The following is a 27,972-nucleotide window of genomic DNA, read 5'->3' as shown; positions in this document are numbered from 1 at the left end:
GAATGTATTTTTTCAAAATTCAATTACTAGAGCAAGAGTCCAAGATTCTTCGCAACCCCCGGCAAATTTCCTCGGCCAGAATTAAAATTCACAAACACCCTTAAAAACTCCCACCATTTGCTGTTGGCTATTGAATTCCTCGGGAAGAACAGCTTGACTCCGGCTGCCAAATCACTTCTTATCGGTCTCCAAAAACAGACTTGGTTTGATATAAAGCTTTGGTGATTTTCAGCGTTCGGTTCTAATTTGACTCCATGTTGAGTGCCTCTTCCTCTTCCGCTGTCTTCCGTCGCTTCTTTCTTCCACCCTCAACCTCTCCATTTAAGGGCTTCAGCGGATCCCCAACCCTTTGTCCTATTTCTCGGCCGTTTCGGATCTTGGAATCTAAGTCACCAAAGAACGTAAGCAGTTTGTGGAACTAGTTCAAGCATCTTTCCATGTTAGTTTCATCTTTTTTATTCGCTTGTTATTTCTCCTCTTGTTTATGTGACATCGGAAATGTCATTATTAATGCCTTCTCTACTACCCGGAAAAAGGGAAGGTCGAAAAAGTTCTGAGCATTTTTCTTTTTTTGGCCTGAAGTTCTATCCATTTTCGAATTTAACCCGAGGCCTGAATTATACGTTGTTCTATCGAGTATCACATTTTTTTTAACCCATTGAATGCAGTAAGCAGGAGCCTGAACTTCGTTCCTTTTTCTTAAAAGAAAAAAACCTTGCTCGAGCAGTTAAGCATTGGAGTGAGCCTTAAAAGCTTGATATGCAAATAAAAATTCCAGATATAATTTTTATTACCTAATGTACAAAGTTTCCGGTGAAAATGGTGGTCAAGCTTTTTTTTTTCTTTTTTTTTTTAAATTTTGCGTACCTGATGTAGTTTTCATGATGCCTTTCACTTGCAGAATTTGAGTATCTTGTGCTTTAGGCACGAACATCGTTCTTCAGAAACCCCAAAGGCTGAAGTTATAAGTCATTATCTTCCCGAGGAGTTGGTGCAACCTGAATTTTCTCAGTCAAGTGTCACTAAAAGAGACTGGAATTCGGGCCTTCAGAAGGTAACGGTGTTATTTGCTTTCTATATCACACGCTTTACTGTGTCAGTGGGTTCTACTTTTAATATTGATATTCATATCATGATATGAGTTCTAATTATTGATAGTAGAACATTGAATCATGTAATTGCGCGGTGTTTCTAAGATGAAATTTCTCTCTTCAGTTGGCCCAACTCAATTCTACTCGCTACCAATCAGACATGCTTCATATACATTTGCATACACAATTTGTAGACTCATTCCTTTTAAATGTGTCTGATTGGTATTTTTGCAGTTCAGTAGGATACTAGCATGCAGTCAATCTGAAATAGTTCGATATAAAATTTCTATGTTGAAACATATAATCCATAAATGTATTCATGTTTTTTTTTTTGTTTTTTTTTAATATGTCTGTCCAATTGACGATAACAAGAGCAAATGCATTTCCTATTTGGATGCTGGTGTTTTTCTGTTACAGCAAAAGGAAAATTAGATTTCGATTTTTGTTTTTCTGTTACAGCATAAGGAAAATTAGATTTTCATTTCCTATTTGAGTTTTTATAGACATAAGGACACATGATTACCCTGGGCAAGATATTACTGTAACATCAACATCTTGTTCATGAGTAAGAGCTAATATGTAAATACTGTCTAATCTTTTGCTGACTGAAAGGTTTGATTCTGTTTCAGTCTGCTAATACTGTATTGACGATATTTGGCAAACAATGGGTTGTACCTTGGGCTGCAGGGACCATATTACTTGTAAGTTTTGTCCTACTTCAAGCTTGATGTTATTTAATAGCATTGCTTAATGTTGGTTATAAAATTCTGTAGAGTTTAAATTTATGATGCTCTTGATATGAGTGGAAGTGAATGGGATCTAGAAATAACAATGTAATGTGGAAATTAATGGTGCATCCTTGACTTTCACTCTTTCCCTTAAGTTCTCCCTTTTCCACTCTGATCAAGCACACCTTAGCTTAGCTGCTAAAAAATCTAAGAATAGTCCATTAATCGATTAAAATTTGAAAATGGACAAGTAACCTTCTCCTTGACTTCACTTGTTAGGCTGATAACAATTTGATTCGCCAACCTTCCTTTAATCTTCTCTGCTGGATTTGGTCTTGGCTGATGCCCTGGTCATGATACTATGGCTTGGAAAAATATCATTCTCACCAGACAAAACAGATATACAGACATCCAAACTTATGATTTATGGAGAGCAATAAATGACATCCACATCTTGTGTATTTTAAGATGGATTATATTTATTTCATCACCCTCTATTCTAAAATTGACAGAATATATGGATAGAAATAGATGGGTAATTTTCTTGTGATAAAACCACGACATGGTTTCCAACATGGCTTTGGACTATTGAATGAGTCCCTCAGGGTGATGTGGCCCCGTGAGGTAGATTAAAAATGTAGAAAAGCAAAATCTTAACATGAGAGGCTAAATTGTGAGAGAATGTATCATGCAGGTTATGCTTCTATGGACAACAGTATTTTGGTTTATAGGATCTTGGTTGATTCCTTGTGCGGCTCATATAGCTGGTTTTAACAAGGAATCGTTGACATTTAGAGGACAGGCACTATTTAGCCTAGTCACTGATATGACTGAAGGACTAGCTGGCATTGCAATTCTTCAGCTTTGCCTATCTCGGTATCGTCCCCTTCCCCCTGATTGGTTCAGATTTAGCCTGAAAGGGAAATGGCAGCTGGATGTCATCATGGGATGTCTCATGTTTCCCCTGGTCAATCGACTCTCACAGTTCAACCTGGACCTGCTACCCCTTTTGCCTTCATCGCCTGTCACACTTTCAAGTGTTGAACAATCAATAATGGCAAGGGATCCCGTGGCAATGGGATTATTTGCAATAGTGGTATCAATCTGTGCTCCTGTATGGGAAGAGATACTTTTCCGTGGTTTTCTACTTCCATCGCTTACCAAATACATGCCTGTGTGGTGTGCAATACTGGTGAGTTCAGTTGCCTTTGCTCTTGCGCATTTCAATTTACAGAGGATGCTACCACTTATTTTTCTTGGGATGGTGATGGGTGTAATATTTACCCGATCAAGGAATTTATTACCGTCCATGCTCTTGCACAGTCTTTGGAATAGCTTTGTCTTCTTAGACCTCATGAAATAGCTTCCATTAAAGCCATAATAGTTTAGCAAATCATGACTGGTGAGCCTAATTTATTTGTATCATTTGCTCTGGATCACCGTCTACCTAAGATAAACAGGGACTCAATCTCAGGGTCCTCCAAGTATCCGTTAACAGGAACTGAGGACGATGCCTGACAATTGTTTGTTCTTGTTGTTGGTGAAAACAAGGCATAATGTAAACCTGAAAAATCGACTTGGATAATGAAAACATGATGTAGGGCTGTTGTGACATATCCCACTTAATCATTATAGTAGCAGCAAATTTCATCAAGGTTGTTAAACTTCAAATATTACCGGCTCTCCCTCTTGCTTTATGGAATGCAACTCCTTTTTAACAAATCATAACCTTTTCACGTTACATTCCATTCCCATAGAGGAATTATTATTATAACCATCATAGCAATTGATGTTAAGAATACGAAGGCCTATGGGGTTCAATTCCGCACTCTTTTGGAGTGAGGTGCAAGGCGATCTTAATTACCACAAATATGTTTGGTGCACTTTTAACAAGAGATGAATGAAAAATATTTTTTAAATACATAAAAAATTGAAAGGGCAAAAGTATCCTTGACACTTGCAAAAATTTCTCCCAATATTTCATTCTAGTAAAATTCCTCAGAGTGTTCACTATTCATTGCACCAGCCAAATAAATGAATAATCATATTAGATATATCTATAGTGAAAAATCGTTTCTTCCCTAAGCACATCAAGAATGAAACTATATCTAAAATCTGAAAAATAGACATCGAATCTGAGCTTTTATAAATGATGAAACTGGAAATTGTTGAGGGAAGGGAGCACGAAATCTAAACTTATCTTTCACGATATTAAATCGGAACCAAACCGACCATCAAATGGATCAAGGCATTGGTATGTGGTTCAATTAATGAAATATGGTCAAACCAACTTCAGACTAACTGTAATTAAATTAATATATTTTTAATTATATATTAAATAATTTTAATAAAAAAGATACAAATTAAGAACAAAAATATGTAAAATTTGATTTCAAATAAAATACAAAAAAACTAAAAAAAAATATCGAGTAAGACAAGATGAAAGCATAAATTATTATACTAATTAAAATTGAATTGAGTAATAATTCTTAAAGATTTTCGCAACTTAAACAAATAGTTGAGAGTACAAATTCCAATCCTAATATATGTAGCAATTTAGTTGGGAGAAAAGTTTCTATCCACTGCTTTTTCTGTCTCTTGTTCCTTCACTATAGATTTAAACCATTTAAATTAAATTTATATTTTTTAAAATTACCAAATTTAAATCATTAAATTCTATTTAATAGTTCGGATCTTCCATAATTCCTCCTTTGCTAGAAAAGTCAACTCCTTTATTTAAATGGGACCAACAGTTGGTCCCCCGATTTTTTGATCCAACTAAGTATTGCTTAAAGTGGAATATGAAGAGGACTAAACAGACATTCAACATACCATCATGATAAATATTAAAATGGGTTATAAATTTTTAGGCCACTAAAAATTATGTATTAAAATTTAGTTCATGGGTCATTAGTATTGTCCAACAATATATTGGAGAGCAATTGAGAAATTAGAAGGTCTTCGCAGACGTGGTCTGCTTAAGACATCTTTCCAAAAAGACATGTGTAGGTAATTAAAGCGCTAGGTTATTCGTTTAAAAGCGCCGAGTAGAATAATTATTTCTTGAAATGGTAATTTTTATGTGCAATAAGTAATAGCCAATGGCCTAGGTGCATTAATGGTACTATTATGATCATCCTATCAAAGGTTGAGGGTCCCCCCCTTGTCATTTACACGTGTGTGTGTTATATATGTATTTCTAAAAATAAAAAATGCACAATTACTAATAAATATTTTAAATTTAACTGAACTTCTGTTTGGATAATCACAAATAATCAATTATGTCAATCCGAACCGTGGTGTTAAGAAAAGAAACCCAAAGTCCCGAACGGTTCTTTTTCTTTAAAAATAAAAAAATCGATTTTGCCACAGAAACTCCGTTTTTTTATAAGCTGATAGGATCAGCCTTTGATTTTCAATTATAACTTTTGGTGTCATTATTATTTTGTCAGAATGATTAAATTTTCAAATATGCCCATAGTGGCATTGCTTGGCTCATGAACAGCACTCAAAAAATATGAAAAGTTCCCTCACAGTCACATCAAGTCTCCCCATCTCTGTTTGAGAGCCCTTATTTAATTAAGAGTGAAGAAACTGCAATTAGAGTGAAGGGCTCGCGTCTTCCCATCTGTTGTTGACAGGGTTGGGAGTGCGTAAATTTTAATGTGATTTTCAAATATAATTTTCATAATTATATATTATGTTAAATATTATATAAATATTAACTGAATCATTATTATACATATTTTATTTATTAAATAAAATTTAACAAAATTTAATAATATTATATACAATTATATTAATATTTATATCTTAAAAAAATATTGTCTTTTATGATAATTTATATATTTAAAATTAATTCTTATGAAATTATCCAAATAAAATCAATTTTATTAAAATTAATTTTTAAAAACACAATATTCATGATCACATTATAATATAATCAATTATAATTAAAATTAATTATATTAATTAATTTTTCATAAGCAATTATTTTCAATTGAAATTCAAATAGGTCTTAACCCACTAGCCAAAACAAATTACTTTATGAAATAGAAAATAAAATAAATATAAATCACTATAATAGAAACTCAATTTAGCAAGTTACTGGAAACTAAACTAGTCGAGCCAATAGGTTAGTAGTTCAACCAAGATTGAATTGGGGGCCAATCCGGAGGGCAAACCGATCATAATTAAAATAATATAATTTAAATAAAAAGACATTAATTATGCAAATATTCAATCAAATTTAAGATTAATCTCTAATGCAAGATACAAATACAACAATAATTATAAAATTATAACCACCCAAAAGTCTAACAATAATAAAATATAGCTTTTTCAATATTCGTTCTTACAATTATGATGTACAACCTTTCAATCATTAAAAATTCTAAAACTAATAATTACTAACACTAAAATCATCAACAATGACAATTATAATTCATAGATGCTAAGCGACAATCAGACAAATGAATAACGACAAATAATGAAAAATTAAAATAATTAAGGCACAATTAATTTAAAAGAATATTGAATCTTCTAAGCTCGAACTTACAATTAAGGCCTTTTATTCAAAGTTTGAACCACAAATAATGAAATATGATTTAATTGCCTTTTTTAACAATTTTCAAGTTGAATTTTTTACTTTTTATTTAGTTTTTACAATTTAAAAACATAAAAAAATAATCTAGCTGACCCAACAACCCAACTGGGTTAGACAGGTTCTCTTAAGTTGACCCCAAGTCACACTAGATTAATGGCTGACCGGTTTAAGTGAAAACTTAAATCAAAAAAGAGACTAGGTTCCCAATTCACTGGCTGAACCGACCAATACGACCAATATGATTCGAGTTTTCATACAATGCAATTTAGATATCACAATTAAAAAAAGAGGAAGGGAACAGGATCCCTTCTAATACCTCAACTTTTACTTTCAATTTTTATAATTCTTATAATTTTTTTTGAATACAAGGCCACGGAAAAAATTGTGTAAAACTAGTTCAGATCAAAATGTAAAAGAGTGCTGCAATCTAGCGGAGGGTCTTCAAAAATGAGGATGTCATTGTTGTTGTTTGACGCTTGGTGGACAAGCCAGTCCGCACATCTGTTGCCCTCTCTAAATACATGGTTGAGGTTGACAACCCAGTTCTTTATGATGAAATTTTTTATTTTCATTATGGTATCTTATAAGGGATGAACAGGGCTTTGGTATTAATGGATAAGAGATAGAGCTTCAAGGAGTCAAAGTAAACATTGATGCAGGGGAATTTGCATCTTCAATAGAGGGAAAGTCCTTCATAAATAGCTCAGAGCTCAGCAACAGTAATAGGAAGGTAACCAAGGTATTTAGTGAAACCTTTTATCCAGTTGCCATTATGGTCTCGGATAAGGCCACCATAAGTAGCAGCTCCATTGAGAAAAGCAGAACCATCAACATCTAGTCTAACACAACCGGGGTTAGGTTTGATCTATTTGGAAAAAGATTTGTCATTAATGAAATGAGCATTTCCAAGTTGATCTTGAAGCCAGTAATCATTAATGATGTTTTGTGTGTTGAAAAAGATAATGTCATTGTTGGGAAAGTATTCTTCAAAATATAAGTGAGAGCAGCGATCTTTCCAAATGTTCCAGGATATCTGAGCGAAGAGTTTGTTCCAAGGGATTCTTCTGGTATTCTGCCCTCCAGCATTATTCTTAGCATTTTAAAGTATCCATTCCTGCAAAGAAAGAGAAATAAAGTGTTAATTTTATAAGGTTTAACTAGTTTCATCAAACTTACCTTGATTTGCTGCAATCATGTAAGATGTAGATAGAAGAATCAAGGGAGTTGCAGCCGAAGGGACACTTTCTAATGATAGGTGTCGCATTTTTGGAATTGACAAAAGTAGTGTGGAGACGGTCCCAAGTAGCTTTCCAAAGGAAGAACTTGATTTTTTCATAAGTAGGCCATTTCCAGATAGTGGACTAAATGTTGGAAGTTATATTGGTCTCACAGTTCTCAATAGTTTTATAAGCAGAACTGATTGAGAAGTTGCTATCAGAGGAAGGTCTCCAAACAAGTGTATCATTTTCTCCATGTGGGTTAAGAGGTTGCACCAGAAGAATGGAATTTATCACATTTGGGTGAAGGTAGTGCTTCATTTTTTCGATATTCCAGCCCCCAGTAATAGAACAAAAATCAGAAACTTTAGTTTGAAGGATGACCTTAGCTTTAGGGGAGGCATAAATAACAAGAGGTTATGGCCAAGGAGACCATTTGTCATGCTAGAAAGATATTTTCTCTCCTTTACCAACTTTCCAACCAACTTGAGAAATAAAGGTATCCCACACTTTACAGATACTTTTCCAAGTATAAGAGGAGAAATTCGTATTGTAGATCATTGGGATGGTGGGTTTATTGCATTTGTATTTGTCTCGAATGATCTAAACCCAAAGATAGTTTGGCTTTGTAATAATCCCCCAACAAAGTTTCATAATGTAGGCAATGTTCTAACTTTTGATTTTCTTAAAGCCCAGGCCACCATTTTTCTTATCCTTAGTGACATTGTCCTAAGAGATAAGGTGGGGCTTTTTTGTTCCATCAGAGGAGTCTCAAAGAAAGTTTCGAAAGCTTTTATCTAATTCAAAAATGACGTTGTCAGAAAAGAGTATAGTCTGCATAATATAGCTAGGAAGAGAAGAAAGCACAGACTGTATAAGAACAGATTTTCCAACAATGTTGAGATAGCAGCTTTTCCACAAAGATAGACAAGACTTTATCTTATCAAGAAGAGGGGCAAAAGTTACTTTGGAAGCTCTTTTATGTAAAATAGGAATCCCAAGGTATTTGCCAAGATTTTCTGTGAGCGGGATGCCCAATTCATTGCTGAGTTACAAGGCTTTATTGATGTTGATATTTTTTAAGCAAAAGAGCTTCAATTTTTCTTTGCTAATTTTTTAACTAGAGGCATTACAAAATTCTTGAAGACATTTTTGTATGATACCAGCTTGTAGAATTAATGCATCTACGAAGAGCAATAAGTTATCAGTAAAAAAGAGATGAGAGATAAGTGGACCATTAGTAGTTAAATTAATAGGTTTCCAATCATTATTATCTATACTACTACAGATGCAATGACTTAATCACTCAATATAAAGGATAAAAAGATAAGGGGAGAGGAGATCTCCCTGTCTAATGCCGTAGGTAGATCTGAACTCATGAGAAGGTTCGCCACTCCAAAGGACTCTCAAGCGAGCAGAAGAGACGACTGTCATGATGATTCTCCTAAAATGGATATTTATTCCGATGGCGTGGAGAGTATCATCAATGAAATCCTAAGAAAGTCTATCAAAAGCTTTTTCAAGATCCAATTTGAGAGCCATGAATCCTCTTTTTCCTGCTTTAGATCTCATGGAGTGGATAACTTCTTGAGCTATAATAATATTGTCACTGTTTTTTCTCCCTTGAATGAAGCTACATTGGTTGTCCCCAATTAGGTGATTCATACATTCTTTAAGGTGGTTAGCTATGATCTTAGAGATAATTTTGTAGCTAACATTGCATAAAGAAATCGTGCAAAAATCCTTCATACAAGTAGGGTGGTTCAATTTAGGGACAAGAGTAATAAAGGTATCGTTAATCTCAGCAACAGTTGTTGGATCCCTGAAAGCCTTTTTAATCAAAGTAAAGATGCTCTCTTTTAGATCATCCCAATAGGAGTGGATAAAATTAGCATTAAGGCCATCAGGAGCAGGCGCTTTAAAAGCTCCAATATCAAAAGCAGCAGTTTTGATTTCCTTATCAGAAACTTCACGATAAAAGAAAAGAAGTTGGGCGTCAGACAGGGAAGGAATGGATCTTTCAATGATAAGCTTGGGTTTTCTTTCAATATCTACTTTGAAAATGTTTTCAAAGGAAAAGACAGCTAAGTTCTTGAGAGAATTTTACTCATGTATCCAGTTGCCATCCTCGTCTTTAAGAGATAAGATCTGATTTCTTTTCCTTCAAATGATAGTAGAAGCATGAAAAAATTTAGTGTTGCGATCACCCAAATGCAACCATTTATATCTGGATTTTTGATACCAAATCAATTCCTCTTGCAGAAGAACCTTGTTGTAATCTTGCCAAAGAGATTTTTCAAGTTTTTTGAGGAAGTAGCTATCTTTGGAGTTTCTATTACGATCAATTCCTTCAAGTCTCTTTAGAATTTGCCTCTTTTTCACAGTGATACCACTAATATTATTCATGTTCCATTCTGAAGCAAGTTTTATGAATTTGGAGGTCCTATTCTTGCAATTATTGTCATGCCAAGATTCAGTGATGAGAGGTTTGAAGGAATCTTTTAAAGACTACGCGGCATGGTATTTGAAAGCTATAGCTCTCTGAGTAGTAATACTTTTATCATCAAGTTTAATACTAATCGGCTGGTGATCTAAGCCATATTTAAGCAAATGATAGCTATTGGCATTGGTTAATGAAAGTCTCCATTCAGTATTACAAAAAACCCAATCGAGTATCTCCTTTAGATTTCCTTTTTTGCAAGTAAATCTTTCTCTGATGAAATTGAGATCAAGAAGCTTAGAAAGGTTGATGCATTGTCTAAAGAATTTCATCAATTTCCAATTAAAACTATTGCCACCACATTTATCTTCACAAGGCAGGTAGGCATTAAAGTCACCAACAAAAAGCCAAGGCTCAGATATGTTATTGAAACGATTAATAATAGATTACCAAAGATAATCACAGTTGCATGGGTTAGGATCCTCATAAATGCATGATAGAAGATAATAAGTATCCTTTTGAGGAATCTTGACTTTGCAATGAAGAAGCTGAACATTGGAATAAATATATTCAATATTAATAAAATCATTATTCTAAAGTAGCCAGATGCCTCCTGCATAACTAGTTGCTTCAACACGGATCCAGTCAGAAAATCCCAATTTCCTAATAATTTTATCAGCTTTGGTACTACTAGCTCTAGTCTCAACCAGAATAAAAATTTGAGCATTATGACATTTAGTAATCTCTTTTACTCTGGAAGGAAAGCTTTTAGCACAAGAACCTCTACAATTTCAACAAATAATATTAATAATAAAAAATAATTAATAATAACAAAGGAGTAAAAATCTGCAGGATATTAACCGTTAATATTTGAATACATTTCCTCAATCTGGTTGTCACTGAAATCATCATCTTCAAGATTTTCAATAATAGGTGTAGTTTTGAATTCTTCATCAAGAAGATAATCGCCATATCTTCATTGTCTAAGCAAACATCTTCAGCAATAAGGGTATTATTTAAATTTCTTAAATTCTTATTTTGGATTTCCACTTTAGCATCCTCATGGAATTGTGTCTCAGGGACGATACTTGGAGAGGATTCTAGGTCTGGGGGTTTTAAATGTGTGTAATTAAGAGTTGAGGGTCTGTCATCAACTTTGGAATTGTCCCATACGCTCAGATTCGATGAGAAGTAGTTTTCTGTGTTTTGGATTTCACTCATGGGCTTGGTATTTTTATAGGCATTAATGGGCTGGGAAGATGAGCCCACGTGCCGTTTGTTTCCTCTAACAACTAAGTGGATTCATTTATTGGGCTTGTTTGGTATGTTGCTGGACTCATTTTTGTTTTCCATCAAGTCTTCATTAAGGGTTTTGGGCCTTCCCAAGTAAATTTGGGTCCAGTTTGCTTCTTCTTTATTGCGTTACCCATCCGTTCTTTACTTCTAACTTCTCAGTTATTTTGTTTCTCAGTATCATATGGTGTTTGAACTGAGTCTTCCCCTGCTTTGTTCTGTCTCGTACGTTTAGACCCAAATAGGTCTTTCTTTTTCCATACCTTCCAGACAGATCTACTACAATGGTTTATAGAAGTGTTATTTTGCTTGAGGTCACCACTATCCTTTTTCATTTCAAAGTCAATAACCTGCTCAAGGTTAGATAAAACATCAAATTGAGTTTTTGAGTTGGGGTTTGTACCTCGGTTTGTGTGTAAAGGCCAACCATGACGTTGATCAAAAACTCTACCCATTTGAGGCTCGAAATTTCTACTCATTGGATGTCTCGTTTGCTGTGCTTGGAAAGTTTTCTTGGGTTTATTTCACTCACTACGATCGTCCTCCAGTAAGTTTTGTGATGGTCCGTTAAATGTTACGCCTACCTAATTATTTTGGTTCATGTGGATGAGTTACTGCCTGTAACACCCTCAAATTTACAAACCGATCTTTCGTAAATTATTAATTCAACAACTCATTTTTTTTATTGAACCCTTATCATACCCTTATCATGATAGAAAAATTTCTAACAATATACCACAGGTCTTAAAATATCTCAAAAAGCAATTAGAACCATGAAGGACAGACATGATCCTCATAGCATGTTATTCAAATCAGGTCATAAATTAAAAGGGACAGACATAATCCTCTTGAACATATAAATGCATTTAATAAAAAGGATTAGAGTTTACATGCTCCACAAAGAAGATATGTCCTAAGTTGGCACAAGATACATTGTATAATCCAAAATAAGAGGCAACGTAAAAGATGGTGTCTCATACACCATAATTACACCTCTGGTGCTTTCTCGGCCGGACTCGCTCCTGTAAAAATATTAACCACGGGGAATGAGACTTAAAAGTCCCAGTAACCAAAAATTAATATGTAATGATGCATGCGGATGTAACTAATCATGCGATTGCTAAGTAGGCACACAAAACATTTAACCGAACAATACTTTCAAACAAACCGAACAAGTATTTAATTTGCATGACTGCACCTTATATCCTCCTTTCGCCATGCTCGGATGCCAAATCACCCGGCCAAAGGTGAGTTGGACCAAGCGACACTCCACTCATTGGGTCCAATGAGGGCTTACCACGTGGTAATAATTAACTGAACAGAAATTCCCATTAACACCATATATTAAAATACCCTGACAAGTCATGCATCATTCAAATATCCAAACAGGAATATATCCGAACAATAATATCTCATCATGATAAACAAAAATAAATTTTTGACCCACTTGGCAATAATTTCAAACAAGCATATATATACAGTATTTATTTTTATTAATTCATAATTTTTTCAAACAATAAAACAACACATAACCATTCACAAACACACTCATCACAACACATTAATAATGGTTACCTTGTGTCTTGAATAACAAGTTCCCCTTCACAACTCCTTTTTCACCATTATCTTTGTCAATATAATCTACATAATTATTTCACAATACTATATATTAATTTTACATTAAAATAAATAACTCTAATTTAAATAGTTAGAAAGTCTTAGATCTATAATCCATATTAACACTAATTTAAGATTTATGCCTCATTTAACTTCCCAAATTCTTTTCTAAAATTCTCGTACCCTAATAAACTATTTTTTTTTATCCTCAAATTACTTCTAGTATCACAATTTCATCCTTCTATATTCTAAAAATTTATCCAAAAATAAATTAAATTTTAAAATTATTCTGAAGCCTTAAATCACCTTTCTATAACCTCAAAAATACCTATTCATACTTAAATAAATATTTAATAATCATAGGTTTATCCCTACATCTCAGATTCCACATAAATTCAACCATATAGATCTAGATTTTAACTCAAAAATTTTTAAACATGAGTTTCAACCTCAAGAAAATATTCTATAATATTTATTATATCTCTAAGAGTTTTAACCTATATTTTTAATCCATCATATCATCAGATTAACTATTCTATAGAAAAATCCTAATCAAAATATTTACTCTATCCTACAAAATAATCATATCACTAGAAAGCTAATATTATTTAGAAAATAACTATAAAATTAATTTTGTAATTAAATAAATTTTTAAATGCTAATCTAAACAGGAAAGTTAGGACATACCTGAAGAAAAAAAAATAATCCCCCTTGCGAGAAAACGCCGAGCAACGTGAGAGGAAGAGAGAAAAATAATATAAAAATGGGATTGTGAGTCCCAAAATTATATTAAAAAAACTATAGGTTTGAATTTAATTATAAAAACCTTTAGGCCAAAAGTTGCAATTTCCTCTAAATTGCATCTTAGCCTCTCATGCTTCCTAATGCACACACCCCCTCCTTTTTATACATGAAGGCACCTCTTCTCTTCCCTCATCTAACCAATGTGGGACTTAGAAACAACAACCTTCCACCCCCCCTTTTTTTTCCTTCTACCTTCTCTTTTTTTTTAACACACACATAAAAAAATTATTTATGTATTATATCTTAACTAAATATTGCTTATATAATTTTAAATTTAAATTTTTAAATTCATAATTAAATACTTAATCATAATATTATTTTTAAATAACCTCAAATAATATAAATTCCTATTATTATCATTTTTTTCCTCAAAACCTAAATTCCACAATTTCTTTATTATATAAAAATCAAGATGTTATACTGCCCTTGTAGTTCTACCTTGGTTTTTTGATTTGTCTAGGAATTTTTTGGATTGTGGGGGCAAGTGTTTTTACTATGACCATAGCAACCACATCCAAAACAAATGAGATTAAGGCTTTCATATTCCACATTATAGATTTCATCTCTGATAAGCAATCTCGGGACAAGTTTTTTTTGTAAATCGATTTCTACACTGATTCTGACGAATTTGCCTCTCTTTGTTTTTCTAGTTGAATCTTAAGAATTTACTTTTTAAAGAGTATTATTATCAACTTTTAATGTCTTGCCAATACAATCCCCCATCTTTCACGAAATATCCTTATTGTAGCATTGGATAGGGACATTCGAAAGTCTAACCCACAGAGCAATTTTACCAAGTGAGTTAGTAGTTGGGTTAAAATTCGATGATCATCTTTGAACCAAAATGCAGTGATCAAATATTGTCTATGGTCCTCCATTTAGGATATGTTCATAAGCCTCAGAATTTTTGGTTCTAACAATATAATAACTATTGACTAAATTAATAAGTTCAAAATCTTTAAGATTCCACCTTCTTGCTAACCTTGGTTTAAGTAATCTCGGATGAATTTGGATGCCAAGGGTGTTAATCACTAAAGCATCCATCCAAAGTAAGCATATATTTTTTCATTCTTTATTTGATATTGGGACCATTGGGCAACGATCCATTAGCTTGTTAGTTGATTCAGATGGAGTCCAATCTATGTTTAACTCTTTAGCAAGATCATCATTGATATGCTGAGTGTCTTTGGAGTCATTGATGCCGTAGCATCCATTATAGCCAATTAGAGAATCCATATAGGAAATTGGTGCCTTGGCAACCTGGGTTCTCTTAATGGTGTCTTCTTTACTAGTTGAGGCAGAGGTATTATCTTTTGATGATATTCTTTAATCCTCTATCAGTTGCTCAATAGAGGAGACATGTTCACTCAACAGTTGAGTGTCTCTGGATGGGTCCATGTCTTGATCTTTCATTGCTTTTTCATCATCTAACTTCATCACATTTCTATTTAGCAGATCCATTTCTAGGTGGATTCATGTTGACTCTAGTATTCATTGAAGCTGAGAATGTGAAGTTTGGGCCTGATACAAACTTTGGATTCATTGAGAAAAAGACAAAGTATGAAGAAAGGGAGAAGAAGTCAGCTTCAATGAAGAAGATAAACCTTCTCTTCAAAAATCTAAAGAGAAGGTGAAACTTCTCTCAGCACAGCAATGTTTAACACTTTCACTTTCAATTTTTGTCATTCTTATAGTATTTTTACTCTCTATAATTTCAACAATCTTTTTCAACCTTTATAAAAACTTAAAACACTAAAACAAAAATATAAAACAACAACAACAACAACAAGCCTTTATCCCACTAGGTGGGGTCGGCTACATGGATTGCAAGACGCCATTGTGCTCTATCATTTATTAAGCTTTTAGAAATATTATTAATTAAGAGATCACGTTCAACAACTTCCAAGAGTGTTCTCTTAGGCCTTCCTCTACCTCTCTTAATCGGACTCAAAGTTATATGTTCCACTCTTCTCACTGGTGCCTCCCTTGGTCTTCTTTGTACATGCCCAAACCATCTCAACCGATTTTCTACCATTTTTTCCTCAATAGGTGCCACCCTCACTTTTTCACGTATGTGCTCATTTCGAATTTTATCTTTACGTGTATGTCCGCACATCCATCGTAACATTCTCATCTCTGCTACTCCAACTTTATGCTCTTGCTGTCCCGTTAGAGCCCAGCATTCACTACTATATAACATTGCCGGTCTGATAGCAGTACGATAAAACTTTCCTTTAAGTTTATTAGGCACCTTACGGTCACAAATAACTCCTTTAGCTTTTCTCCAATTAAACCACCCAGCTTGAATTCTATGTGAAATATCTCCACTGATTTCGCCATCATTTTGGATAATGGCTCCCAAATATCTAAACTTTTCCACTTGAGGTATAATTTGATCTCCCAATTTCACTTCCAAATTATTTTCGAATAGTCCTTTATCAAATTTACAATATAAATATTCCGTCTTACTTCTACTCAGACGAAAACCTTTTGACTCCAATGTCCTCCTCCATAACTCAAGTTTGCAATTAACCTCTTCTCTTGTCTCTGCTATAAGAACTATATCATCCGCGAAGAGCATACATTTCGGGATTTCCTCTTGAATATGTTCCGTCAAAACATTTAAAATCAAGTTGAACAAATAAGGACTCAGAGATGATCCCTGATGTAGCCCAATCTTTATAGGAAAATCCTTTGTTTGACCACTAGGCGTTCTTATACTAGTTTTTACCCCCTCATACATATCTTGTATGGCTTTAATATAAGCAATCCGTACTCCCTTTTTTTCCAACGCTTTCCAAAGCACTTCTCTTGGTATACGGTCATAAGCTTTTTCCAAATCAATAAAAACCATGTGTAGATCTTTATTTTTACAACGATACTTTTCCATTAATCCCCTTAGTAGATAAATCGCCTCTGTAGTTGATCTACCTGGCATAAAACCAAATTGATTCTCAGAAATACTTGTCTCCAATCTCAACCTGTGCTCAATTACTTTCTCCCACAATTTCATTGTGTGGCTCATGAGTTTAATCCCTCTATAGTTAGTACAATTCTGAATATCTCCTTTATTTTTATAAATAGGAATTAATGTACTTCTCCTCCACTCATCAGGCATTTTCTTGGACCGTAAAATCACATTAAATAACTTAGTTAACCATCTCACCCCTTCTTCACCTAAACATTTCCACGCTTCGATAGATATACAATCAGGTCCGTTAACTCTACCATTTGCCATTTTCTTAAGAGCTTCCTTTACCTCCTTATCACGTATTTTTCGATAGAATGACAAATTTTGTTCTCCTTCACCAGTTACTAAATCCTCCAAGTTACTAGATGAATCCTCTCCATCATTGAAAAGTTTAGAAAAATAAGCCTCCCATCTATTTTTAATTTCATCATCTGTAACTAAAATTCTTCCCTCTTCATCCTTAATACACCTTACCTGTTCTAGATCTCTTGATTTTCTTTCCCTACTCTTGGCAATCTTATAAATATAAAAACTAAAAACAAAATTTGATAAAACTATAAACCTTAATGATTGTGTTAAAAAAAAATAGAAGAAAGTATCCTTTTGTGAAACATCATGAAAAATCAATTTTAATCGTTATGAAATACAAGTCAAATGTAAATTCACAATGTTACATATATCGAAGCCAGCCATTAAAGGTGGTAAAAGTATCATTTAATTCAAATATTCTCAAAGGTTCAACCTGCAGAGCAAAAACAATCATACCAAGTTTCACAGCTGCATTAGTGCAGACACTTCTTATTGGCGAACAAATTCCATATTCTAATTTCCCGCAGAGTAAGAGACCATCAACAAACATGAAAATATCTTGTTAAATCAAGGAGCCGTCATGGTTCATCAAGCTTTAAATAAGATGGGAGAACCACGCATTGATGTACAGAAAAACCTCCTTGCCAGTTGCCCCCTCTTTCCCAAAAGGGCAAATCTTCAAAATAACACAAGAATTAAGAACGAGTAAACAAGACATCCATATAACATAGAATTCCAGAGACATCCATATAACAGAATTCCAGAGACATCCATGAAAGCAGCTGAAACAAAAGCAAGCTTGATCTTTCCCCTGTACCTCGAAAAATATAAACTAAAGAAGATAAGACTTTGACAAAAAAAAGGGGTACTGAAGAATGCCCAACCACATCGCACATTTGTCAGCCGCTTCAATCCTTCTTTGTATCCTTCAGAGGTCCCTTGGGAATCTTACTCAAGACCTTGGCATCAAACACTGCATACTGCTTCTTAATCTCCACGGTTGCCTTCTCAGCAAGTGCATCCACCTGATCTTCATACTTCTCATAGAGCACAGGAACAGTGTGAAGCAAAACAAAGGCTGTTCCACACACATTAGAATATACATATCAAAATAATATTTCAAGGCACTAAGCACTGGTCTCCATATAAACCCCAACAGAAATAGAAAGATTCATTACCTATATAGAACAGCGTCAAGAAGTTGCAACAACCCCCGACAATAGAGAAAACCCATAACCCCGCAATCACCTATCATATAATACAGCAGAGTAAAATGCCAGCCAAGAAAGTAAGAAGAAATAAGCACAACCTACACTGGTATTTCAGGATACACATTATAACTGCCCAAAACTCACTATTAAATGATCGCCAGGTTACAAAATTGGTCATCTAGTCAACAAAATGGGTAGGTGAGAACAATGTTAAGAGATGCATCCCCCATCCCTTTTAACCCACTCAATTTCTTGTAAAACCCTACACTGCACTCAGGCACTCTCCCTCATTCGATTTCTTCACATTAACCCCTCCTTCTCCTAGGTTTACACTTTGACAACCCAAAATTTTTTCATAGAGCACACGCCAGCAAGCACCACATTTGTGATATGACTACAACTCTGTAAGTTATAAAAGGATATCAACATACAGAAAGAAACTTCTTGAGATCTCTTCCTGATGCAACATCCCTCAAAGTAGCAAAAAGCCAATTGATCTCAATTCTAAGAGCGGAAGCAAACTGTAGAACAGGTTCCTCTGGGATGTGAACTTCTGGGATACGCGGTGGAGTCCTGATAAAAACAAATAATTAAACCCACACATGAAAAGGAATTAAGTTCCATAAGATGAATGCATTGTCTAAACGCTTTACTTGTTGATAAAAGCTGAGGCATTGGACCACAAGAATAAAATTGCCAGTGCAAGTATCAGGAAGTGGCAGGTTAAAGTGAGTAGATGGTATTCAAGCAAATCAAACAGAACCCATACAGCTGTTGCAACACCAAGAGCAGAAGCTGATATCTTCTTATTCCTCCATAGCATAACATCTGCCGCTGTTACACGAACAAGCAAATCAGCAGACAGCAGCAAACAAAGCAAAGAACCAAAGAAACTGTGGTGCGGTACAAATTCAGGCTCTAAACGCCAAGTATGCCATCTTAATGAAGAATTAGCACCAAACACAACGAATCGAGAAACCATAACGACGGAACAGAGCCTACCCCAAAAAAACACGAGCTGACATCAAAGTCAAATAACTAATCATCCGATATAACATTTTAAGGATGTTTTTCCTCACAAAATCAAGACTCTAGAGTTTCGATTATGAATTATGCATTACATATTTGATATAATTTACAAATACAATATATCTGCTTCGCTGTTGCTCATCATTTTAGCACACAAAATAAAGGCAATATTACATATAATAAATTCAAGGATGTATCCACCAAGTTCCAACGGAGAAAAAGGTTTAATCATGTGAAATTATATATATGAGAACAAATCTCATCCCTACTTAAGGGAAAATGTAAGCAACTGCGACAATAGTTATGATTTGACTTAAATCGTTTTATCACTGAAAAGAAGGTTAGAAAAATCATATTCAGAAGACGATTCGCAATGAAAAAAGGCAGATTCGAAGCATAAGAATAACAGTACTCTAGATCAATTGGAAACCCAAGTTCCATGACTAAAAGAAATAGCTGTAGACAATGAATCTCGTACGTTTTCCGCCACCAAGGACCTTATGAACTGGCTTTTCCCTTCCAAAAAGTCGGAAAATCTTGGATTTGATCAAAGACGACGAGCTATCCTTCTTCTCGTCGTCTGAATCAGACGAAGACGAGGACGAGGAATGCTGATCATGAATCTTCTCAGCTATCTTATCTAACAGTGATTCAGACTTTGGCTCATCGTGCTCATGATGCTCAGCCATGATTCACAAACTGCAAGATTCGGGTTTCCAATCGGTGATGGTCACAAACCCTAAGCTGGTTTCGAATCGTCTGGAAGGAACAGGAAAGCCACTCGATTGCAAGAATAATCGTGCCATCCTTTTCAAGCCTTTAAAATAGGGAGAGTGATGACCACGGCAACGGATGGCAGGCATATCGACCGTTCAGGTGAGTGAGCCGAATTTACATGGTTTCGACACGAATTCGGCATTTTCCTTAATGTGAAGGTTAAGAAAATTTATTACGATAATTAATTACTAATTAATGTGTATAAATTAAAATATATTTCGTTATTATTCATATAATACAATTTTTTATAGTAAATAAAATATAAGTTTCTATACTTAGCTTAAGATTAAAGATGTAATAGAAAGTGATTAGGGAAAATAATAATTAAAGACCTCGTAAAGACATTAATTCTAAGGACAAAAAAATTTTAAAATCTCAATTAAGGACTTCAAAATAAAAAAATATAATTTGCCTTAAATGCCTTTGAAATTCATTAACGTGATGTGAAATTTACTAACACCACTTAAAAATTCACTAATCCCACTTAAAAAAAACTGCTCACGTATATTGTAAAAATATGAAATTTCACTTAAAAATCAATTGTTTAACAAAAAGCATCATTTAAAAATTTACTAATTCGACTTAAAAATTTTTTTAACAAATATTGTGAAAACATAAAATCTCACTTAAGGATCGATTGTTTAAAAAAAAGTGCTATTTAAAAATTCACTAACTCAATTGAAAAAAAAAATTTAATGTATATTGTAAAAAAAATAAAACCCTATCTAAAAATCGATTGTTTAACAAGAAATAACTTATCCAAAATTAGGATCCACTAATGTGAGATGGGATTCACTAACATCACTTGAGAATTCATTAACCCAATGTGAGAAAATTATTGATGTATATTGTAAAAATAACATAATTAGGATTTCAACATAATTGGGTTTTTCTTTTTAAGGACATTTAAGACAAACTATATTTTTTTTATCTCAATTAAAGACTAAATTTTAAAATTTTATAGTCTTTAATTGAGATTAATATCTTTAAGGGATCCTTAATTGTCATTTTCCTAAGTGATTACCTAGAAAAAAGATGTAACAAAAAGCTTGTAAAATCTTAAATGAAAGATAATCCCAAAGCCCTAAAAATCCATGTCAGGGTTTAAGATTTTACTTTCCCTGACTACGCGATAACTTTTGCATTAATTAGATATTCCCTCCATTTAAAAAAATAAATTATTTTTAACTAAATCTCACCTCAATAAAGTAATTACTTATTTTTTTAATTAACTCTATCTTTTCATATTTACCTCTATTAAACACCCTATAATAAATATAAAATTATTATCGATAAAGATACTTTTAAAAAAAACAGCAATAATTACACCTCAAAAGATTAAAAATGCCTTATATTTTTTATTATACAACTCTCTAAAAAATGTTACATTTTTTAACGAAAAGAATAAATTAAAAAACTAATAACTCAAGAGCGAGAGGAGTTTAATTTGGAAGAAAATAAGATTCAATATATTTAGTTCTCTAAGGTTATTATTAAACTCGAGAATTTAGATAAACTTGTTATCTTGTCATATTATCCAAATTATTTTTTTTTTCTTTTCGTTTAAGGATAAAATTAACTGCATGAAGTTTGCTTCAATGATAAGAACGTAATTTTATAAAATAAAAAGCTTCAATAGTAAGGAAGTTGTAAGGTTAGATGAATAATAGAAATATAAGTAACTTATTATGTGTAAAAAAATTCATTTTACCAATTATATTTATTAACATATATTTTTGTGTAAATTTATCTCTTCCTCATCATGAAATAGTAATTTTGACTAAAAACAAAAGAAAAAAAATAATATATATTTACATAAGAATGGGAACTTTTAAAAAGAAAAAATAATATATATTTATATAAAAATGAGAACTTTATTAATATGCAAAAAATTTTAAAAAACTACGTATATTTTGGACAAGAAAGAGTAAAAATCTAGCCTTCCTAGAAAATTAAAGGATTACTTAGCATGGAATGAGAATTGTTCTAGTCACTACAGAATAAAAAAAATAGAGAAAACGAATTTTGGTCCTTGAATTTCTCAATTACCAATTTAATTCATGAACTTTAATTTAAAACAACTCATTTCTATAGTATTTTTAATTGGGAGAATAAGCTCTTTATAGTTTTTTATTCAATATAAAACAATTCATTTCTTAACTCAGTAAATTATAAGAATAAGTTTGTAAACCATCAAAATTTAATAGCTAAATTGATAATTTAGAGTTTGAAAACTCAATAAACCACAAGAATGAGTTGACTAAAAGTTATATTATCAGAAAAAATAAAGCAAACTGAATTGCGTCTATATATGTAATATAAAATTTAATAAAAACAGTTCATTACTTGTGAATGATGTGATTTTCTGTTGATCTCATATAATATACACACATAAGTTATATTTTCTGTTGAATTGCGTCTATATGTCAATTTTTTTTTTTTTACAGCTTTTCAAAATTACTCTGTGATTGGTGTAATTCATTGAGAAGAGAGGATAGGAAAAAGCAATTATAGAGAGAGGAGAATTTTGAAGAATAGTTATAGATGTTTAATAAAAAGGACAGTAGCAAGTACACAGAATATATAGACGTGCAGACATGAACTGAAAGTTTCGGACTTTCGGTTGCCAATACTGAACCGCTTTACGTTTTGAAGTCTCTCCCCAGCAATTGTAAATGGTTAATTAGGTGCGTGATCGTTTTGATTATGTGATGATTAATAATGCTTCCCATCCAGACAAAGGCTAAAAACAAGATGCTAAAAGCCCGGCCACGGAAAATAAAGATGCCAAGTTACATTACCCCACATACCAAAAACCAAATTACTACGAGACAATGAGCTAAGAGATGGTGAAAGTCAATCCGGTGGCCTAATAAAAAGTTTCTTGAATACAGCTGTAATCAAGAAACGAGAGCCGAGAAAGCAACAAACCCCATTTATACATCATGCATCCACAAATCTCGACTCAATCTTTACACTCTCTAACCCAAACCTAACAGGAAATTCACGGCCCCCGCTGGTTGAAGAAGAAATCGTTTCAACATTGCACAACTACTTCAACGAGAGACAAAGGATTGTGGACAAAAGGGCAAGCTAAAGTGAAACTCCAAGTCCAAGCAGCCAACTACTCTTCTAACAAAGGCTGACTAACATAAGGATTGATACGTCTAATTATGATTGTCCAATATACGGGAAAATAATTGGAAGAAAGTTATGAACAAATCACAATCAATCAAGGCAGAGTTCCCATCATGATCCGATCGGACATTTTTGAATGCACGACACAAAATCGAATCAGGCATGAGGCACGTTTGTGTCCTGGTAATACATGTCCTAAGTCGTAAATTTGCTATCCCTTAACCGCAGCAAAGACCAAAAACTTCGATTCGAGTAATTTCTTATGGTACGACACTAAATGGTTCGTAAAATCTCATCGAGGCAGAGCCGAAGCTGAGGGGGAAACCAGTAATACCAGTTTAACACAAAAGACGAAGATACAGACCTGAAAAAAGAGTAATCAAGAGACAGGTGGAGGGTAAGTAAAGGATTAAATTACCTCATCCGTGTGAAGGGTGACTCGATAGAAAAATGAATGGCAATGATGAGAAGCAAGAGGCCGAGTTGCAGAAACAGAAGAACAACCTCGGAATTTTTTGACGCAAATACCAGAAGGATTTGTTTTTAATGTCCGTTGAACGAGGTTGTTTGGTGGAGTGGGAGAAGGGAAGAAGGGACATATGAACCAACGACCGTGTTAGATTGGTCATCCGGTTCAAAAGCGAACATTCAACGAATATGCCACTTGGCTATGATAATCGATTGCACTTCAGGCTTTGCAACACTTTCGCTGTCTCTATGGAAATGAATATTCAAGAGTCGATTGTCGTATGCGCACAAAATGCCTATCATATCCATGTCATAGAGACACTGACTCTGCTACATGGGCTTTTCACTGACGAAGAAGCGTCAAGACTGCTGATATTGGGTCAATCATAGACAGGATCTCATGTTGGGCTTAGAGCCTTGAGGAAATCACTGGCTTGGGTTTCAAAGAATATGATCTACTTTTGGAGAAGGATTGACATTGACTGCACATCCAAGCTCAACTTGAGGGAAAGAAAAGCTGACGCAGTTGCTTATAGAATCAGATTCCAGATGAAATTCATTATACCAAACCACCTATTTTTTTAATTCCACTCCAAATTCTCCAAAGTGAAATCACATGCTACCAAACGGGCATTAGGAAATGGGATCTAGAAATTGGGCCCAAAATCAAAAGATTGTGACAAGGAAATGACAGATATGACATCCAAGACTTGGGATGGTGAAGGACATTTTCCAGGTGAGGGGAATTTATTACAGTCCTTGTTCTTGCAGAGTCCATGGAATAGCCTCGTCTTCTAAGACCTCGGCAAACGACATCTACTGGATCTAGCTCTAGAAGTTCAGCAAGCCATGACTATTAAGCCCAATTTATAAGCAGTGTGCAGTGATCTGGGTCATCTTGAGACAAAGATCATTGACTCGGTCTCTGATTACTGTTCCTCCAGTGGCCCGTAAGAACTGACGACGTCTCCTGGCAAATACCTTTAATGTAAACCTGATCCTTTATCCTACCACCAAAAAAAAACCCCTGGTCCTTTAAAAAAAAAACAATTTATGCCTCAAAATTTGAAACGATACCTGTTGGACAATGAAAAGATACTGTAGGGCTGTTGCATCTTATTATCCCACTTCATGAATGCAGACGGTTTCATTAAGGTTCTTTTAACTTTCAATATTATCAATTCATCATACTTCCTTATTTGCTTTGTGGGATGAGTTTTTTTCTTGGATTAGATGGCCATATGAACTCTATAAACTCAAGGTGATTTAAACTTTGAACTTACATTTGATATATTTTAGACTCTAAACAACTAAAGTCAGAGCGATCTAACCCTATCGTTAATTTCAAATAAAAGCTTGCTTGGTGGGCAGGAATTCTATCTCTGTCCTTGCATCTTTGGCCCTCTCCTCTCCACGTGGCATGTTTATCTACCTTCTCTCTTTCTCTTCCCTTATTGTCTCTCTCTCTCTCTCTAACTTTGCAATTAGGGCTGTGCAAAAGTATTTCAGTCTTGTCTGGTTCAGTCCAATCCGAAATGGTCTCAATCTTGTTCAGTCCATATAGACATCGGTCCTTCAAGACCAAAAAGATTAAAAAAATCAGATTATTTCTTCGGGTCGGACTGAACAAAAGACTAGGCATTCAAACCGCTTGGTCTAATCCAATCCTATTAATTTTTTATTATAATTATAATTAATTTATTTTTGACAAATATTTGAAGTGTAATTGATGCTAAGTGGATGATTGTATGAAGATTTGTTGAATTTGTTTTTAAATTATTACTGTAATGTGGTGTTGTTGAATTTTATTGAATGCTGTTTTTATTAAAGTTATAAATTTAAATCATTTGAACTATAATAAAAATATTTTTTCTCATTGTTATAAATTATTATGGATTTATTATTATTATAAGTGTTTTTATTATTTTAATTGAGTTTATTATGTTAAAATGAATTATTTCTTCTCATAGAATAAAAAGGGAAACCAAAAAAAAAAACTAAATAAGTACTAGACTGACAGGACCAGTCTCTCAGTCCTATGGATCAAGTCCGGTCCTATTAATCCTTATATTATCACTGAACAAGACCAGACTATGGGTTACCTAACCCTGTCCTTTTCATGAAAGAGATCGGACTTCGAGTTAAGGTGAAGTCCAGTGTCGTTCCGTCTTTTGTGCAACCCTATTTGAAATGAATTCATGCACCCTGCCATTCTCTTCCTCCTCTCTCTACCCCCTCATCTCTCTCTCTCTCTCTCTCTCTCTCAACCTGACATGGTATAAAGGGGACGTCCCACGAAGCCTGTGTAGATAGAATGAGAAGAAGTAAAGGTATTGGGAAGGATGAAGAAGATGAGGAAGTTGAAGACGCAGTAGAGTGTTGTCCTGCTCATTTGTTTGCAAAGCAAAGTTGTGATCTAGAAATATTTTTTTGAGTGAAACCTGGACACTTCATTCAAAAAAGAATATGTCAAAAGAATATGCAACTATAAAAAAAAAAAACTAAAAAGTAAAAATTAGAGACCACCCCAATCAAGTAATGGGAGGTTGGTCATGCAAGTTAAAATTATTGGTAAGATTAAAAGCTAATTTAACTAAGTGATTGGTCATCCTATTATCATCTCTTAACAAAAAATGAAATTGAACATCTCAATTCCTACTCAAAAGGTTTTTGATTGAATCAATAATATGTTGAAAAGGATGATAATTATAATTGTCCCTTATGATCCTAGAAGTGACATTTATATAATCACAAAAGACCCCACAATTCTAAAACTTTTCTTTCAATAAATTTTAAGATGTTTTAAAATATTATAGATTTCAGAAATAATAGGTAGTAGTTTGCCACTTTACAGTTGAAACCCAAAATCCAATCATCATTAGCAACTTTCAGGAAATGTTAGAAAGATAAACTCAATAAAGGATGGCTTCTCCTTCCTCCTCTCTCTCTCTCTCCCCCCCAAGGAGTTACACTTAAAGGATATTAGGACACGTCTCGTGTGCCATTATCAGGCGCATGCATAGCTTTGAAAACCAGCTCCCCCAAAAACTCTGCTCACAATCAGATTATCGAGGATGGACAAGATGAAGATGAAATGCTTGAGCTCTGCATTAAAAAACGAGGCCGTTTGCTGCTGCTTTGAACTGGGGGGAGAGAGAGAGGAGCCTACTTATGTGCCATCGTTCCTTTGCAAAGTTTTTTTGGAGAAAGTAGAGTCAAAGATCACTTGTGTGCCATCATTTGCTGTTGCTTGATTGGTCCTTAGTCTCAAGGCAACTTCATGTGTTGCCATGCCGTTAACATTGTCGGTGGCCGGATAGTTAAGTACATTAGGTATGGGGTATTCGGCTGCGTGCTCTCAATCTCAGTCCATGGCTATTTCGTTTCTCCAATCTTAGTCCACGTAATGCTGTTATATTGGGGAGGGAGAGCAAGAACTAGAGAGAGGGAGAGAGTGGGAGGAGGGACAAAAAGCTATGTCCACGCGTGATGTAAACAGGAGGCTCACAATTTAAAATAACAAATTTTTAATTCAAATTAATGACAAATTGCCACAAATTTAATTATTCAATGTTTAAGATATATTAAATATGAGTTTAGGATTTAAATCATCCATAAATCTATAATTTAAGATTTTGATTACATATTAACTCTTTTTTCTTTACCTCATGATATGGGTAAAGATTATTGTGACCATTTTAGGTCCCAACAGAAGAAATATTTTTTTCAAAGAAAAATGACAATACTTTCAAATTTTATTAACTATTATTTATAGCAAAAGAATGCCATAAGCCCATGACCATTGAAAAACATAAACTTAAAAATATAAACAGAGATTCAGAACCCTAACATGCTGGTAAAAAATCAAAACAAGAAGAATCCTAACATCTAATCCAATACAATAGAAGAAAAAAGGAATATCGTAATACTCAGTGCTTCAGCTGATGATTGATGAAAATGAGTAACAAGTCCTATAAAATCAAAAATTGATGATAAGTATTGGCCCACAAAAATGAATTCAAAATCACTGAAATGGTTAGATTTTCAAGCAAACAAGAAGTGAAAATTAACACTGACATGCGCATTTACGCCGCAACATTATTCTTCACTAATCATCATTCTATATCCTAAAATACATCATCACACTCTAGATCTATAGTGGGATGAATAATAACTTACTTTTTTTAGAATTTTTTATACTTTTACAAATTATTATGTGGGGCTTGCTATAGTATAAGGTTTATAGTGAAAAAATAATGGCAAATATGAGATC

The 27,972-nt window shown here is 33.8% G+C and overlaps 2 protein-coding genes and 2 long non-coding RNA genes across 4 annotated transcripts; 1 reads left to right on the top strand and 3 right to left on the bottom strand.

Annotated features, from left to right (window-relative positions):
• Nucleotides 1-29: 29 nt before the first annotated feature.
• LOC129322851 (uncharacterized) lies at nucleotides 30-3,473 on the top strand. Its single transcript, XM_054969281.1, has 4 exons — nucleotides 30-401; nucleotides 902-1,054; nucleotides 1,721-1,792; nucleotides 2,514-3,473. Exons 1-4 carry the CDS (start codon nucleotides 255-257, stop codon nucleotides 3,180-3,182), a joined length of 1,041 nt encoding a protein of 346 aa, XP_054825256.1. The 5' UTR covers nucleotides 30-254; the 3' UTR covers nucleotides 3,183-3,473.
• An 8,356-nt stretch (nucleotides 3,474-11,829) lies between these two features.
• Nucleotides 11,830-13,229, bottom strand: LOC129321255 (uncharacterized). The gene is made up of 3 exons (XR_008595963.1): nucleotides 12,951-13,229; nucleotides 12,266-12,397; nucleotides 11,830-11,993 (listed from the first exon to the last, which is right to left on the bottom strand). It is a non-coding gene; the product is annotated as an uncharacterized LOC129321255 (long non-coding RNA).
• Nucleotides 13,230-17,771: 4,542 nt separating this feature from the next.
• On the bottom strand, nucleotides 17,772-20,127 carry LOC129322371 (reticulon-like protein B1). Its single transcript, XM_054968697.1, has 5 exons — nucleotides 19,795-20,127; nucleotides 18,941-19,121; nucleotides 18,719-18,860; nucleotides 18,255-18,324; nucleotides 17,772-18,154 (listed from the first exon to the last, which is right to left on the bottom strand). Exons 1-5 carry the CDS (start codon nucleotides 20,003-20,005, stop codon nucleotides 17,985-17,987), a joined length of 774 nt encoding a protein of 257 aa, XP_054824672.1. The 5' UTR covers nucleotides 20,006-20,127; the 3' UTR covers nucleotides 17,772-17,984.
• A 2,888-nt stretch (nucleotides 20,128-23,015) lies between these two features.
• Nucleotides 23,016-23,936, bottom strand: LOC129322372 (uncharacterized). The gene is made up of 2 exons (XR_008596252.1): nucleotides 23,650-23,936; nucleotides 23,016-23,543 (listed from the first exon to the last, which is right to left on the bottom strand). It is a non-coding gene; the product is annotated as an uncharacterized LOC129322372 (long non-coding RNA).
• Between the last annotated feature and the right edge of the window lie 4,036 nt (nucleotides 23,937-27,972).

This window comes from Prosopis cineraria, unplaced genomic scaffold (genome assembly GCF_029017545.1).
Source record: "Prosopis cineraria cultivar Desert tree isolate PC_DT_omini unplaced genomic scaffold, ASM2901754v1 PC10, whole genome shotgun sequence".
Taxonomy (NCBI): domain Eukaryota; kingdom Viridiplantae; phylum Streptophyta; class Magnoliopsida; order Fabales; family Fabaceae; genus Prosopis; species Prosopis cineraria.
The sequence above is the reverse complement of the archived record's forward strand: the minus strand, read 5'-3'. Positions and strand labels throughout refer to the sequence as shown.

Excerpts from the sequence above, each read along its gene's own strand:
- LOC129322851 (XM_054969281.1), top strand. The coding sequence starts at position 255 with ATGTTGAGTGCCTCTTCCTCTTCCGCTGTCTTCCGTCGCTTCTTTCTT. Across the intron at positions 402-901 it reads AATCTAAGTCACCAAAGAAC|AATTTGAGTATCTTGTGCTT; the intron begins GTAAGCAGTTTG and ends TTTCACTTGCAG. Across the intron at positions 1,793-2,513 it reads CTGCAGGGACCATATTACTT|GTTATGCTTCTATGGACAAC; the intron begins GTAAGTTTTGTC and ends TGTATCATGCAG.
- LOC129322371 (XM_054968697.1), bottom strand. The coding sequence starts at position 20,005 with ATGGCTGAGCATCATGAGCACGATGAGCCAAAGTCTGAATCACTGTTA. Across the intron at positions 19,122-19,794 it reads GGTCCTTGGTGGCGGAAAAC|CGGCAGATGTTATGCTATGG; the intron begins GTACGAGATTCA and ends TTCGTGTAACAG. Across the intron at positions 18,155-18,254 it reads CTTGACGCTGTTCTATATAG|CCTTTGTTTTGCTTCACACT; the intron begins GTAATGAATCTT and ends TGTGTGGAACAG.